General features: G+C 33.6%; 1 protein-coding gene across 1 annotated transcript in view; it reads left to right on the forward strand.

Annotated features, from left to right (window-relative positions):
* The window catches only part of LOC109100044 (band 4.1-like protein 4), a 46,219-nt gene that overhangs the window by 9,469 nt on the left and 22,412 nt on the right, over positions 1-14,338 (forward strand). The window contains 5 exon segments of the mRNA XM_042765652.1: positions 4,497-4,601; positions 9,911-9,962; positions 11,568-11,646; positions 11,761-11,858; positions 12,970-13,090. Coding sequence (XP_042621586.1) covers positions 4,497-4,601; positions 9,911-9,962; positions 11,568-11,646; positions 11,761-11,858; positions 12,970-13,090 — 455 coding nt within the window.

Here is a 14,338-nt window from a genome sequence, read left to right on the forward strand (position 1 = left end):
GACTTGGTGTTTGAGTTGAGATATTAGTGTAATTGTTTGGATGTTCTTCTTTGTTTAATTAAGCAAATCTGGATGAGTGTTAGTAAAAGAGCAGAAGTGTGTGAGCATCTTTTATTTGATGAGCTCGTGTTTTCAGACACACGATTCTGCTTTCACTAAACAAATCTCGTTAGTTCATCTGTCTGATTGACCGTCCGAAAGGCTTCGTTTCACCACAGATCAATATTTAATTATTAGATCTGTGCCTGTGCTTGTTTTATTTACCTCCCAGTCTGCGGTTATTAACAAACTGTCATGAAAATATTAAATATTCTTTCTTTCTCATGAGTTTGAAGAGAAAGATTGAAGAGAAAGACCATTTTTAACAAAGGTTGTGTTCAGAAGGTCTTGCTACAATATTAATTAATCTACTTTTGCAGTATGCAGTATGTACTGTATAATTTTATAATAATATGTGATTTTTTTTATATGGAATAATATATATTTTATATATATATATATATATGTGTGGTCTTATATATATATATATGATTTCTCTTTGTATTTGGATTTAAAATGCATTGCACAGCTTTAAAAAAAAATCTAAAAATGCTGTAAAGTTGTTGTTTTTTTCCACTTGTCCCTCAAAATCAAGCTGTTATTAGTGCACACTTGAACACTAATCGGCTGTGGCTTCCTTATCAGCATTTCTATCCGATGGAAAGAAACAGACTTGGGCATTAAGTTTCAGTCCCGGCGCAGGAAAGCTTTGCCTGGCTAGTGTTTCGTTTTTATCTACAATAGGTGCATTTCTCTACACAAGGAAAGCCATTTCCTATCTATTCATTTCACTCTTCCCTGTTGTTTGAACGTTCCCACCCTGATCTGCGCTGAAGTCTTATCAGGAAGAGAGATACGGCAGGAATGCGGAGGGCATGTTTCAGGAGGATGCTTGGTGTTTGCAGTGTGTCGTGTTCAGCTCTCCTCCTGGGCTTTTGGGACTTGAATTACGAAGCTGACATCAGAGGGGTTTTTCCCTGGTAAGACCGTACCTGTGTTCCTCTGCGTGTTCAGCTTTGATAGATATTCCGCCATCGGCTGAACCTAAGCGTCTTAAACACACATACATCATCTGTGAGCACTCAGCGTCCACAGCACAAAACTATGTCCTTAATAAACCTGAGTTCACCATAGTTGACAAATCATGCTGTTGTGCAAACTGTTAGGTTTATTCCTGTAGTTCTGTTCAGAGAGAATGTTGTTGCTTAAATTTTGCTCATTTCTGGTTTATTGAGTTACTTCTGTTAACCTGTTACCTTCATTATTTAATGTATGTATGATGTGCAATTGAAATGTTTTTACTCCATTTTTATTTGAGTGTTGATTATGAAATAAATGTGATTCATTAATTGATTACGAAATAAACATTATTTTCAGTTTTCCGCTAAATAAAAACTTTAATTTGGGCTTTGTTAAAAAATAAATTTTGATGCATCTCTTATTTATTTTATTTATTTATTTATTTACATTTTTAATTTTTCTCCACAAATGTTCCGTTTTCTCAACATTCTTTCTCACAGATTTTTCTTAGCATATTTAAAATAATAATAATAATTACTTGCAGACCTATTTATTATTGTTATATATATAGTTATCAGATATTCTTACATTTTTCTTCTGATTATTATCAGTGGATTTCTCTTTGTGTTTGGATATAAAATGCATTGCAAGGCTTTAACTTTCGTTCTAAAACCACATTCAATTCAGTAGTTGTAAATAAAAAAGACTAGATCATTACATCATGTTTTACAAGAAAATTAAATTTCAGTTTAAATCAATTTAATTCATTTCAGTTTACTAGTAATTTCTAAATGACAATTATTTCAAAGTAAATTTGAAAAGTTACATCTCAAAAGAGAATGTGATTGCTCAGATTGTGATTTAATCACGTTTCATTGAAGTATCAACTTTGTCTCAGATGTTTATCTCAGTTTTTTTAACGATATCAATCAAAACAGGCCCAAATGAATCAATAGCTGTCATACAGTAAGAGTTTCGAGCTATTAAATGAGCGTGGAGCAGCTCGGCTAATTTAATTTAAAAATCATATTGAGATCTTTCATATTCAGACTTTTGGATCTGGAAAATCTGAGGCATTTTTGAGACACGTGTGAGATTACTGGGGTCTTTTTAGGAGAAACCTCTCCACTTGCTCTCCGTTTAATTGTATTGCTGTCTAGGTGAAGAGATCTTGTGTGTGATTTCTGAGTCCTGTGGGTTTGCTGCTGTAGCTAGATAGAGTTTCAGATGTGAAGTTCATTGTGTTTCACCCTGCAGCGTGTAACAGGAGTGATCGTGACATACGTCCCTTTGTGTGTTTTCTGTGTGTGTGTTCTTACAGCAAACACACACACACACACACACACACACACACACACACACACTCCCGGCGGGCAGAAGCTCCTGCAGGTTTCCTCTTACTCTCCGTGTGTCATACGTCTGAGCTGCAGTTGCACAACTATCAGCAGAGATGTCACATAAACACTGAAGATTTATGACCACAGTAAAGATTTTATTGGTGTTAACGTACTTGTTGCATGAATTTACTAGCACGAAGATGCTCATGACACAATGGTTTATTCAAAAGGTTGTGGTTGGTACAATTTTTTTATTTTTCATGTTTTTAAAAAGAAGGCTCTTTGCTCATCAAGGCTGGATTTATTTAGTGAAAAATGTAGTAAAAACAGTAATGATGTGATATATTATTACAATTTAAAATAACTTCTATGTGAATATGTGTTAAAATGTAATTTATTTCTGTGATGTGCAGCTGTATTTTCAGCATCATTACTCCAGTCTTCAGTGTCACATGATCTTCAGAAATCATTCTAATATGATGATTTGCTGCTAGAAAATGCATAAATATCTTCATAAAAATAAATATACATAAATATACACTACTGTTCACAACTTTGAGGCCACTGTGAGTTTTTTTAATTCATACTTCATCAAAAGTGTCAGTAAAGACATTTATAATGTCACAAAAGATTTCTATCTCAAATAAATGCCGTTCTTTTGAACTTTCTATTCATCTGTGAATCCTGAAAAATAAAATGTATCAGTTTCCACAGAAATATTGTGCAGCACAACTGTTTTCAACATTGATAATAATCAGAAATGTTTCTTGAGCAGCAAAAAAGATTTCTGAAGATCATGTGACACTGAAGACTGGAGTAATGATGCTGAAAATTCAGCTGCACATCACAGAAATAAATTACAATTTACAACATATTAACATAGAAAGCAGCTATTTTAAATCATAAAAATATTTCACATTTTATCTGTTTTACTGTATCAAATAAATGCAGGCTTGGTGAGCAGAAGAGCCTTCTTTCAGAAAAGTCAAGTCTATAACTCATTGTCAGTGTGTGACGGACTGAAACCCATCGGTACACGTGTTTCTTTGGTGTCAGCTGACATCACAGCTGTGTTTGTGAGTGATAATCGCTTATGTCAGATAAAGGTCACCTCAGCGTGTCTGAGCTGAAATATCAAACAACTGTAGGACATTAAGAGCAATATTCAGAAACAAGGAAAAGATCGTCAGACGGATTAGTCAGTGGTTTCCTTTATCTGAACTCTTTTTACCTCTATTTACTTAGTCATTCTTGGCTTCATTGGCATTAGCGGTTTGTTTTCATGTTGTGACCGGTGTGTGCACAGTTCATTTATCATAGGTGCGGTTTCTAGTTGAAAGTAACCTGTCAAACACTGCATTAAATCAGAACAAAGCCACAAACCCTCCTCTCACTGTCAGGAGAGATGCAATACGGTTGAGCTTGTAACTTGCTGAGAATGTGTTCACCCTCAGGCCATCCAAGATGTGGGTGAGTTTGTTTCTTCATCAGATTTGTAGAAATGTAGCACTGCATCAGTGTCTCAGCAATGGATGCTCTGCAGTGAATGGGTGCCGTCAGAATGAGAGTCCAAACAGCTGATAAAAACATCACAATAATCCACAAGTAATCCACAGCACTCCAGTCCATCAGTGAACATCTGGAGAAGACAAAAGCTGTGTGTTTGTAAGAAACAAGTGCTTGATCTGTGCAGATTTCTCTCCTGATTCACACCAGAACACTTTTTCACTGGAGGAAGTGTTATTATGGATTATGGACTCGTAGTTTAGGTAAAAAGTTTCAGTTTTTGTCTTCTCCAGATGTTAACTGATGGACTGGAGTGCGGTGGATTACTGTGATCTTTTTATCAGCTGTTTGAACTCTCATTCTGACGGCACCCATTCACTGCAGAGCATCCATTGCTGAGACACTGATGCAGTGCTACATTTCTACAAACCTGATGAAGAAACAAACTCATTGACATCTTAATTGGCAAGAGTGTGGGTAGATTTTCAGCAGATTTTAATTTTTTGAGTGTACTATTACTTTAATGTTGTTTGCAGTCTGAAAACTGTTTATTCATGATGAGATTTCTTATGTATATTTCACCTTCCTCCACAGAAATCAACCAAGGGTTCTGTAGTGCTGGACTATGTTTTCAGTCATCTGAACCTCGCTGAAACCGAGTATTTCGGGCTTCGCTATTGTGACCACAGCCATCAAACGGTGAGTTATTGAAGATTTTATCCCAAATCAGCTCTTAAAGAAACAGATCACCCCAAAAATTAAGATTCTGGCATTGTTTACTCTCCCTCATCTCATTCCAAAACTGTAGAACTTTTTTTCTGTTGAACATATATTTTAAAGAATGTTTTGGTTCCGATTGGCTTCCTTTGTACTTTCTGTCCAAATAATGGAAGCCAATGGGAACCAAAAAAGTTTTTTGTTTGTTTGCTTTCGATAAAAAAATAGAAAAACAATCAGATGAGGGCGAGTTCATTTTTGGGTGAACTATTCCTTTAAGGAAGTTTGCTAAGACATTAACTGGCATAAGGTCCTAAGGGTCATGTCTGAGGTTAAGGATGGTTAGTTTTACCCAGGGGCCAAATTTTGAGTAAGAAAATGTGCAGCATTGTGAAAGAACACAACAGTCATTACCTCATTAGCTCAACCAAATACAGAGGTGTTTCCCACAATGCCTTGCGGGCCCTGTCCCATGAGCCTGGATTTATTGCTGAGCATGCACTGTGCGAGAGGCACGTCATAAATTTAATTTACACAAATCTGTCAACTCTATGAACAAAAAGAGACAGAAGATAAAAATCCCTCCTCAAAACGGGTGTAATTTACACAGAAGCATGTTTTTTTCTGCTGTGTGGGTATAGAGGCATAGATGGTGCATATAATTGTAAGGCACAGAGAATTCCTTCGGTGGAGACATTTTTAACATGCTGTTATACATTTAAAATAAAACATCTGTCCACATCCTTTGGAGGAGAAACTGCTGCCTTGTTTTGAACTTGTTATTTACATTTCTGGGGAAAAAAAATGTAAGATGTTTGTTTGTGCAAAGCTGATTCTAGAGTGTTGCTAGGCAGTTGCTAAGGTGTTCTGAGTCTTTAACATCTTGCAATTCAGTAATTAGTTATTACTAAATACATGCTGAAGTTCAGTTGCTAGGGAGTTCAGAGTGGTTGCTAGGTCATTGCTATACCGTCACTAGAGTGTTCAATGTTATTGTCATTGCTAACATCTTGATATTTAGTTTCTAGGGTGTACTTGGTGGTTGCTATACTGTTGCTGTAGCTATGTTGATTCAATAACATCTGATTCATTAAAATTGCTAGGGAGTTCAGAGTGGCTAGGGGTTAGGGTGTTGCTAGGTCAGTGCTCTATGGTCACTAGAGTGTTCATTGTCATTTTCATTGGTAACATCTTGACATTTAGTTGCTAGGGTGTTCTGGGTGGTTGCTAGGTTGTTGCTAAAGTGTTCTGAGTCATTAACGTATTGAGGTTCAGTTGTTAGGGAGTCCTGAGCGGTTGGTAGGTTGTTGCTATGTAGTTGCTAAGGTGTTCTCAGTCATTAACATCTTACAGTTCATTTCTATTGAGTTTTGAGTGGTCGCTAATCAATTTCAACACATTTACAAAGGTGTTCTGAGTCATTAACATCTTGCAGTTCAGTTGCTAGGGAGTTCAGAGTGGTTGCTAGGTCAGTGCTCTATGGTCACTAGAGTGTTCATTGTCATTTTCATTGGTAACATCTTGACATTTAGTTGCGGGGGTGTTTTAGGTGGTTGATAGGTTGTCGCTAAAGTGTTCTGAGGCATTTACATCTTGCAGTTCAGTTGCTATGGAGTTCAGAGTGGTTGCTAGGTCATTGCTATACCGTCACTGGGTGTTCATTGTTATGGTCATTGTTAACATCTTGATATTCAGTTGCTGGGGTGGTTTAGGTGGTTGCTAGGTTGTCGCTAAACTGTTCTGAGTCATTAACATCTTGTTATTCAGTTGCTAGGGAGTTCAGAGTGGTTGCTAGGGTCATTGCTATACCGTCACTAGGGTGTTCATTGTTATGGTCATCTTAACATCTTGATATTTAGTTGCTGGGGTGGTTTAGGTGGTTGCTAGGTTGTCGCTAAAGTGTTCTGAGGCATTTACATCTTGCAGTTCAGTTGCTATGGAGTTCAGAGTGGTTGCTAGGTCATTGCTATACCGTCACTAGGGTGTTCATTGTTATGGTCATTGTTAACATCTTGATATTTAGTTGCTGGGGTGGTTTAGGTGGTTGCTAGGTTGTCGCTAAAGTGTTCTGAGTCATTAACATCTTGCTACTCAGTTGCTAGGGAGTTCAGAGTGGTTGCTAGGTCATTGCTATACCGTCACTAGGGTGTTCATTGTTATGGTCATTGTTAACATCTTGTTATTTAGTTGCTGGGGTGGTGTTAGGTGGTTGCTAGGTTGTCGCTAAGGTGTTCTGAGGAATTTACATCTTGAAGTTCAGTTGCTAGGGAGTTCAGAGTGGTTGCTAGGTCATTGCTATACCGTCACTAGAGTGTTCAATGTTATTGTCATTGCTAACATCTTGATATTTAGTTGCTGGGGTGGTTTAGGTGGTTGCTAAACACTCTGCTACTCAGTTGCTAGGGTGTACATCTTGAAATTCAGTTGCTATGGAGTTCAGAGTGGTTGCTAGGTGCTATACCGTCACTAGGGTGTTCATTGTACCGTCATTGTTAACACTTGGAGGGTGTTTTTAGGTGGTACCATCACTAGAGTGTTCTGAGGAATATACATGTTTAATTTCAGTTGCTATGGAGTTCAGAGTGGTTGCTAGGTCATTGCTATACCATCACTAGAGTGTTCATTGTTATGGTCATTGTTAACATCTTGATATTTAGTTGCTGGGGGAGGTTTTAGGTGGTTGCTAGGTTGTTGCTAAAGTGTTTCTGAGTCATTAACATCTTGCTACTCAGTTGCTATGGAGTTCAGAGTGGTTGCTAGGTCATTGCTATACCGTCACTAGGGTGTTCATTGTTATGGTCATTGTTAACATCTTGTTATTCAGTTGCTAGGGTGTTCTAGGTGGTTGCTAGTTTGTCGCTAAAGTGTTCTGAGTCATTAACATCTTGTTATTCAGTTGCTAGGGAGTTCAGAGTGGTTTTGCTAGGTCATTGCTATACCCCTAGGTCGTTGCTATGGTCCATTGTTAACGAGGTTGCTGGGGTGGTTTAGGTGCTAGGTTTTAATATTATTCTGATCATTAACATCTTGTACCTAGGGATTCAGAGTGGTTGCTAGGTCATTGCTATAACCGTCACTTTTATATTATGGTCATTTTTAACCTTTTGATATTTAGTTGCTTGGTTTTTTTAGGTTTTCGCTAAAGTTTGAGTCATTAACACTTTGCTTCAGTTGATGTTCAGGTTTGAGGTCATTGCTATGTTAGTTGTTGTTTGAGCATGCTATTTTAGTTTAGCTTTCATTTAATTATCATTTTTGCATCAGTTTTATTTTTATATTTCCGTTTTATTTAATTTCATTTGAGTAATTTTGATTACTTATTTCCGTTAGCTCCCAAGACATTTCTGTTTTGCATAAAAGCTTTAACCTGAAACCATAACACAAAACAATTATATTTAATATACTTATAACATTGATGTCTAATAGTTAATATACATTATATTACTTCAAAGTCTGTAGCCGGGGTCCTTTCCTCAATACAAGTTTGTGGGATTTTTTTACCTGTTTTGTTCTTCACCAAGTAAAAGTGTGAGTCTGATCACTTAGTAAAATAGTAAAGGTTTGTTCAAATCATCTGCTATGACTGTAGTAAAAAATCCTCCCTTGTTCTTGGAAATAAAGACTCTGTCTGTTGAGTTTTTGAGCTCTTCTGTTCAGTGAAACAGCAGCTGCTCTAATGTGATTATTAGATGAGTCGACTCAATTAACGTATTCTAATTGAATAACGCACAGCTCTAATCCTCCTCCCGTCTGCACACACACCTTCACTCAGTTCTTATTGTTTGCACAGATGTTTGTTTGCTTTGCCTCTCTCTGTCCATATAAAGTATTTCTTGCATGCTCATTTGCACATTCATTAAATGGCATATAAATCTTGTCTGCAAGGCGACAGCCGATAGCATTCCCTCCTGACTTCACTGAAATATCACCCGACAAGAGTTGAAAACAAGAAGAAGATCTTCAGGCTGTGTTCGTTATAGAGTTAATTAGCTGAAGCGCCTGATAGATTGAGCAAATCACTGTTAGTGCCCTCATAGTTGATGTTGTGATTGCTAATGGAAGCATCGCTTTAATTATTGCTTATAGTTGGTGTTAAAATTCAGTTTTAACATTGTCCTGTAGCGTATCGTGTTGTCATATTTACATTTACATTATATTTAAATTTTGTCATTTAGCAGACGCTTTTATCCAAAGCAACTCACAAATGAGGACAATGGAAGCAATCAAAACTAACAAAACAGCAATAATATGCAAATGCTATATTAGTATATTATTAAAGTGTTATGTTTTAATTTAACTAAGAAACGTGCAGCATTTAGCCCAAGCAATAATACAAGAGACTTTTATTTAATTTTATAATTTGTCTTAAATCTTATTTTATTACATCCCTACTGGATTCCGATTCCATCTGTGTTTTCCGCATCGCACAAATCATCCGCTCTAATCCTGGCATCACGAGGGTGAGTTTTGCACAGGCAAATTGTAAAAAATCATATTAGCTTTTAAAGGGATACTCCACCCCAAAATGAAAATTTTATCATGCATCACTTACCCCCATGTCGTTCCAAACCCATAAAAGCTTCGTTCGTCTTCAGAACACGATTTAAGATATTTTGGATGAAAACCGGGAGGGCTTGTGACTGTCCCATAGGGACTGCCAAATAAATAACAGTGTCAAGGTCCAGGAAAGTATGAAAAGCATCGTCAGAATACTCCATCTGCCAAAAATCATGACTTTGGGACAGTCACAAGCCTCCCGGTTTTTTTTGTTATCCAAAATACCTTAAATTGTGTTTGAATCACGAAGACGAAAACAGAAGCTTTTATGGGTTTGGAACGACATGGGGGGTGTCAAATAAATCTTTTTTTAAGTACACCAAAAACACCACAAAAACATTGTCCGATTAAAGTCTCACCAAAACCATCACAAAAGCATCATTCGACCAAATTAAGAATAAAAGAATAAAATGAAGATATGAGCTCCAGATGATGCTCTGACGTGCTCCAGCTTCATGTAAGAATGACAGAATGAGCTCCAGATGATGCTCTGACGTGCTCCAGCTTCATGTTTTATTGATGAAGGCCACAGTGACTTTTTAACGAGTCTGTTTGAGCGGCCGCTTTTATTAGGCCTCATATTGTGCCAACACTTGCATGAATGAACATCTCAGCAGCTCCAAGCTCAAAACTGAAGTAAAGCTTCAGTTCTTCTCACAAATGAAAGCTCCATGCTTCAGTTATGATGTTTCTGATGTTTTGATCTGATCACATCTCCTCTCTTATGTCTACAGTATTGGCTCGATCCCTCAAAAACACTCGCTGAACATAAAGATTTGATAACAAGTAAGTATGCACTGCTTTCTGTTTAAACACTCCTCAGAAATCTTCAGAGGCCGTCTTTAATGCATCATGGGGGGAAACACTGACCTAATGATGATCCTTCATCTTCAGTGGAGATTAAATATGGATCGGCACAGAAGGAGCCGGAGCCGTAATGATTCTCCTGATAAAACTCACATTGCATTTCAGATGATAATTTGGAAGTAATTATGCACTTAAACCCGTTTGAATATGTAGTAATGAATGCAATTATGTTTGTGTGTTTAGTTGCACAGCAAGCTGAGTATTTGCATATCTACTGTTGTGAATGTAGGGCAGAATTTACAACACATTTGTTTAATTCAGTAATTCACTCCTCTGGGAAATGAATGCATTATGTATTGGTCGGTACAACCTAGCTATATTGCTAACCGTATTGTTTAAAACGTATCCAAAATAACCTTGACCAGGTGTGGTAGTTTACCAGGAAGGTAAATTGGTCACTTTATATTAGATTTTCTTAGATGTACAGCATAATGCTATGTGTAATTATTTCGTGCAACTGCTAAAAATGACCTATAATTCTTCTTTTTGCTTTTATAATTAATTATAAGTGCATGTAATCTGTGTAACGATGGCAGTGTGTCCAAACCAGGCTTGTTTGGAAATAATTGTGAACATGCAACTTTTCTTTCCAAAGCAAAATTGCATACTACTGCGATACGGCAAAAATATTGCATCACATTTTTTTAAGACAGGATTACGATCCACAATTATTTTATTATTTAATTAATTATTTTTTTAAAGACTTTTACAAGTTACTGAGCAGTACAGCCAAATTCATTTTTCTTTATATTTTTCACTTTCATTTTATTTAATTGTTTTTTTTATTATTATTATTATTATAGAATGTTCTTTTATATTTAATAATTACATAATAACATATTATATAATTTTACATTTACGTATTTATTTAACTTATTAAAATATAAATTAACTTTATATAAATTTTATAAATTTTATCATTTAATTTTATGTATTTATTTATATATTTTATACCTTCATGTCATTTATTTATTTAACTGATTAATGTTAGTTTAGTTTTATTCATTTTATCATTTTATTTTATTTATATATTTTATACTTTCATGTCATTTTTTTATTTCATCATTTCATTTTACATGTTAATTTATTTTCATAATTTTTATAATTTCATTTTTTTAATTCCATTTCATTAACAGATTTGTTTATTTTCATAATTTCATTTTATTTGTGTATTTTCAAATTTCCTTTAATTTATTTTGTATATTTTCATTTTAGTTATGTGTCCTAACCAGGCTTCATGCTGTGGGTAGCCACGCCCACAACACAATCTTATTGGTCCAAAAGCTCAACATTAAACATCAGATATCTTCTGACTTCATGTCATTTATTTACATATTAAATCATTTCAATTTACAAATTAATATATTTAAAGTTAAAATAATTTCAGTTAATACTACTAATATATATTAGGACTGTTTAGGTTTATTGTACCAGTAAATTCATTTCCTATAGGTATTTTCTAGACGTTTTCTAGACGGTAGATCGCTGTGTATTTGAGTTAATGGGTTGCTTTCTTCTTTCCAGCTGGACCTCCGTTCACGCTCTACTTTGGGGTGAAATTTTACGCTGAAGATCCCTGTAAACTGAAAGAAGAAATTACTAGGTGTGTGTTCTGTGTACTGTATGGTGAGAATAAATCAGCACTATGTTGATATTAGAGGTGCATATATTCAGTAATATCATGCTCTTTACTGTCTGTCTTTCTGTCTTCTGTCAGGTATGAGTTCTTCCTGCAGGTAAAGCAGGACGTCCTGCAGGGGAGACTGCCCTGTCCATTAAACATCAGCACACAGCTGGGAGCGCTTGCTATTCAATGTACGAACAAATCTGTACCAGGGGATTTAATACAGCAAATGTTACTGCAGTCTAGATATTTATACAGAAATAAAGTGTCAGCAAATGAGTTATAAGCTTCCCAACCTGTTTTATAAGATGCTCTCTAAGATTAATAATATACTGTAGTAAGCACTTTTATGACTCATATTTTTGTGTAACATGAAAGTAAAATGTTATGTTGTGACTGTTGTAATTTTAAATTAAATTGTTTGGTATATTTTGATCATTTGTAAACGATTAATCACACCCATATAAAAGTTTTTGTTTTGCATAATATATATGTATGTTATGTGTATATTTATTATGTATATATAAATACACACACATGCATGTATATATTTCAGGAAAATTTTATTTTTATATATTAAATATATTTATTTATAATATAAATTATATGAATATAAATATAGATAAATACATATAACTATTTTCACTATATATATATGTGTGTGTGTGTGTGTGTGTGTGTATATATATATGTGTGTGTATTTGTATATACATAATACATATACACAGTACACACATATTATGCAAACAAAAACTTTTATTTTGGATGCACTTATAATTTTATTTTAGCATTTTATTTTTACTTATTTTATAATTTCTTTTTTACAATTTCTTTTTATGCATTTGTTCTATAATTAAATTTTATTTATGTATATTTATAATTAGACTTTATTTATCTTATAATTTTATTTTAATTCTTTTGCAATTTCTTTTAATTTATGTGTTCATATGATTTTAGAATTTCAATTTATTTATTTATTTTATTTATTTTATAATTTCAATGTTTTATTTCTTTGATTTTATAGTTTTATTTATTTTTCATTTCACTTTATTCATTTATTTGTTTGTCTAATTTCGTTTATTTTAGAATTTACATTTATTTATTTATTTATTATTAGAATTTCATTTTATTTTTATAGCTTAATTTTATTTAATTTTATAGAATTAGCAAAAGTTCTGGCAATTTATCATATAACAGCCAACATTATATTATATTATATTATATTATACAACATTATATTATATTATATTATATTATATTACATTATATTATATGATGTGGTGTCCTCTTTGTCTTCTACAGCTGAGCTCGGAGATTACGACCCTTACAAGCACACACCAGGTTACGTGTCTGAATATCGCTTTGTCCCCGACCAGAAAGAGGAACTAGAGGACAGCATCGAACAGATTCATAAAACGCTTGTGTAAGACAATAAAACACAGTACATCGCGCACCTTAATCTGTAATAATCCCGTCACAGATTTGATCAAACACCACACTCCTGATTAAACTCTTAAACATGTAGAAGCTCTTTCCACGGGAATCGGGTTTCATGTGCGGGACAGTAGAGATTTCTCCTCTGGCCGTCGTCCATGTCTTTGTAACGAGAGCCTGTGTGCATGTGGAGGGGCGCTGGGCTGCACCTGTCCCATCATGCACCCATCACTAAAGATGACAGAGGAGCTTAAATGAGCTAACAGGCGAGAGAGATGTTAATGTGCAGCTTTCCTGACCAAAACAGAATGACACTACTATACAAGGGTGAGCAATATATGGCAAAAATACCATATCATTCAAATATTATTGTTGTTGTTGTTTTTTAAAAGGCAGGATTGCAACATTTTAAGACAAGATGCAGTGCAATTAAATACAACCAAAATAAAATTAAATTAAAATAAAATAATTTAACATAACATTTTATTTAAATAAAATAAATAAATAATGTTTTATTTATTTATTATATTATTTTATATTATGTACTTATTTTTATAATTTTATTCATTTTTATTTTATATTATTCACTTTTTCATTTATGTATTTTTAAATTTAATTTATTTTGTTATTTTATTTAATGAATTTATTTTATAATTTCAATTTATTTAATAATTGATTTATCTTATGATTTTATTTATTTATTTATTTTAGATTTTTTTATTTATTCATTATTTATTTATTTATTTATTTATTTTATTAAATTTTTATTCATATATTTTTATTAATTAATTTCATTTTATTTATTGATTTGTGCATTTATTGATTTATTTTAGATTTTTTTTTATTCATTATTTGTTTATTATTTATTTATTCAATTTTTATTCATATATTTTTATTATCTAATTTCATTTTATTTATTTGTGTATTTTTATTTTATTTATTGAGCCATACATCCAAATTAAAATATTACATTTATTAAAAATTATTTATTAAAATTTGTTAAAATATATATTTATACAAGGTAGCAAAATATAAAAGAAAAAAAAGAATGACAGACCATTTAGACCCAAATAGGGATGGACTAAATAAACAAAATCTTATTTCATTTCACTTTATTTAATTATTTAAAAAATTGGACAAACAATATGACAAGTATACAATATACAACAGATGCAAATGACATTTTTTTATAGTAATCATGTACAGTAGGTCTATTTAACAGCCGTACTCAAGAAAG

This window comes from Cyprinus carpio, chromosome A10 (assembly GCF_018340385.1).
Source record: "Cyprinus carpio isolate SPL01 chromosome A10, ASM1834038v1, whole genome shotgun sequence".
Lineage (NCBI taxonomy): Eukaryota > Metazoa > Chordata > Actinopteri > Cypriniformes > Cyprinidae > Cyprinus > Cyprinus carpio.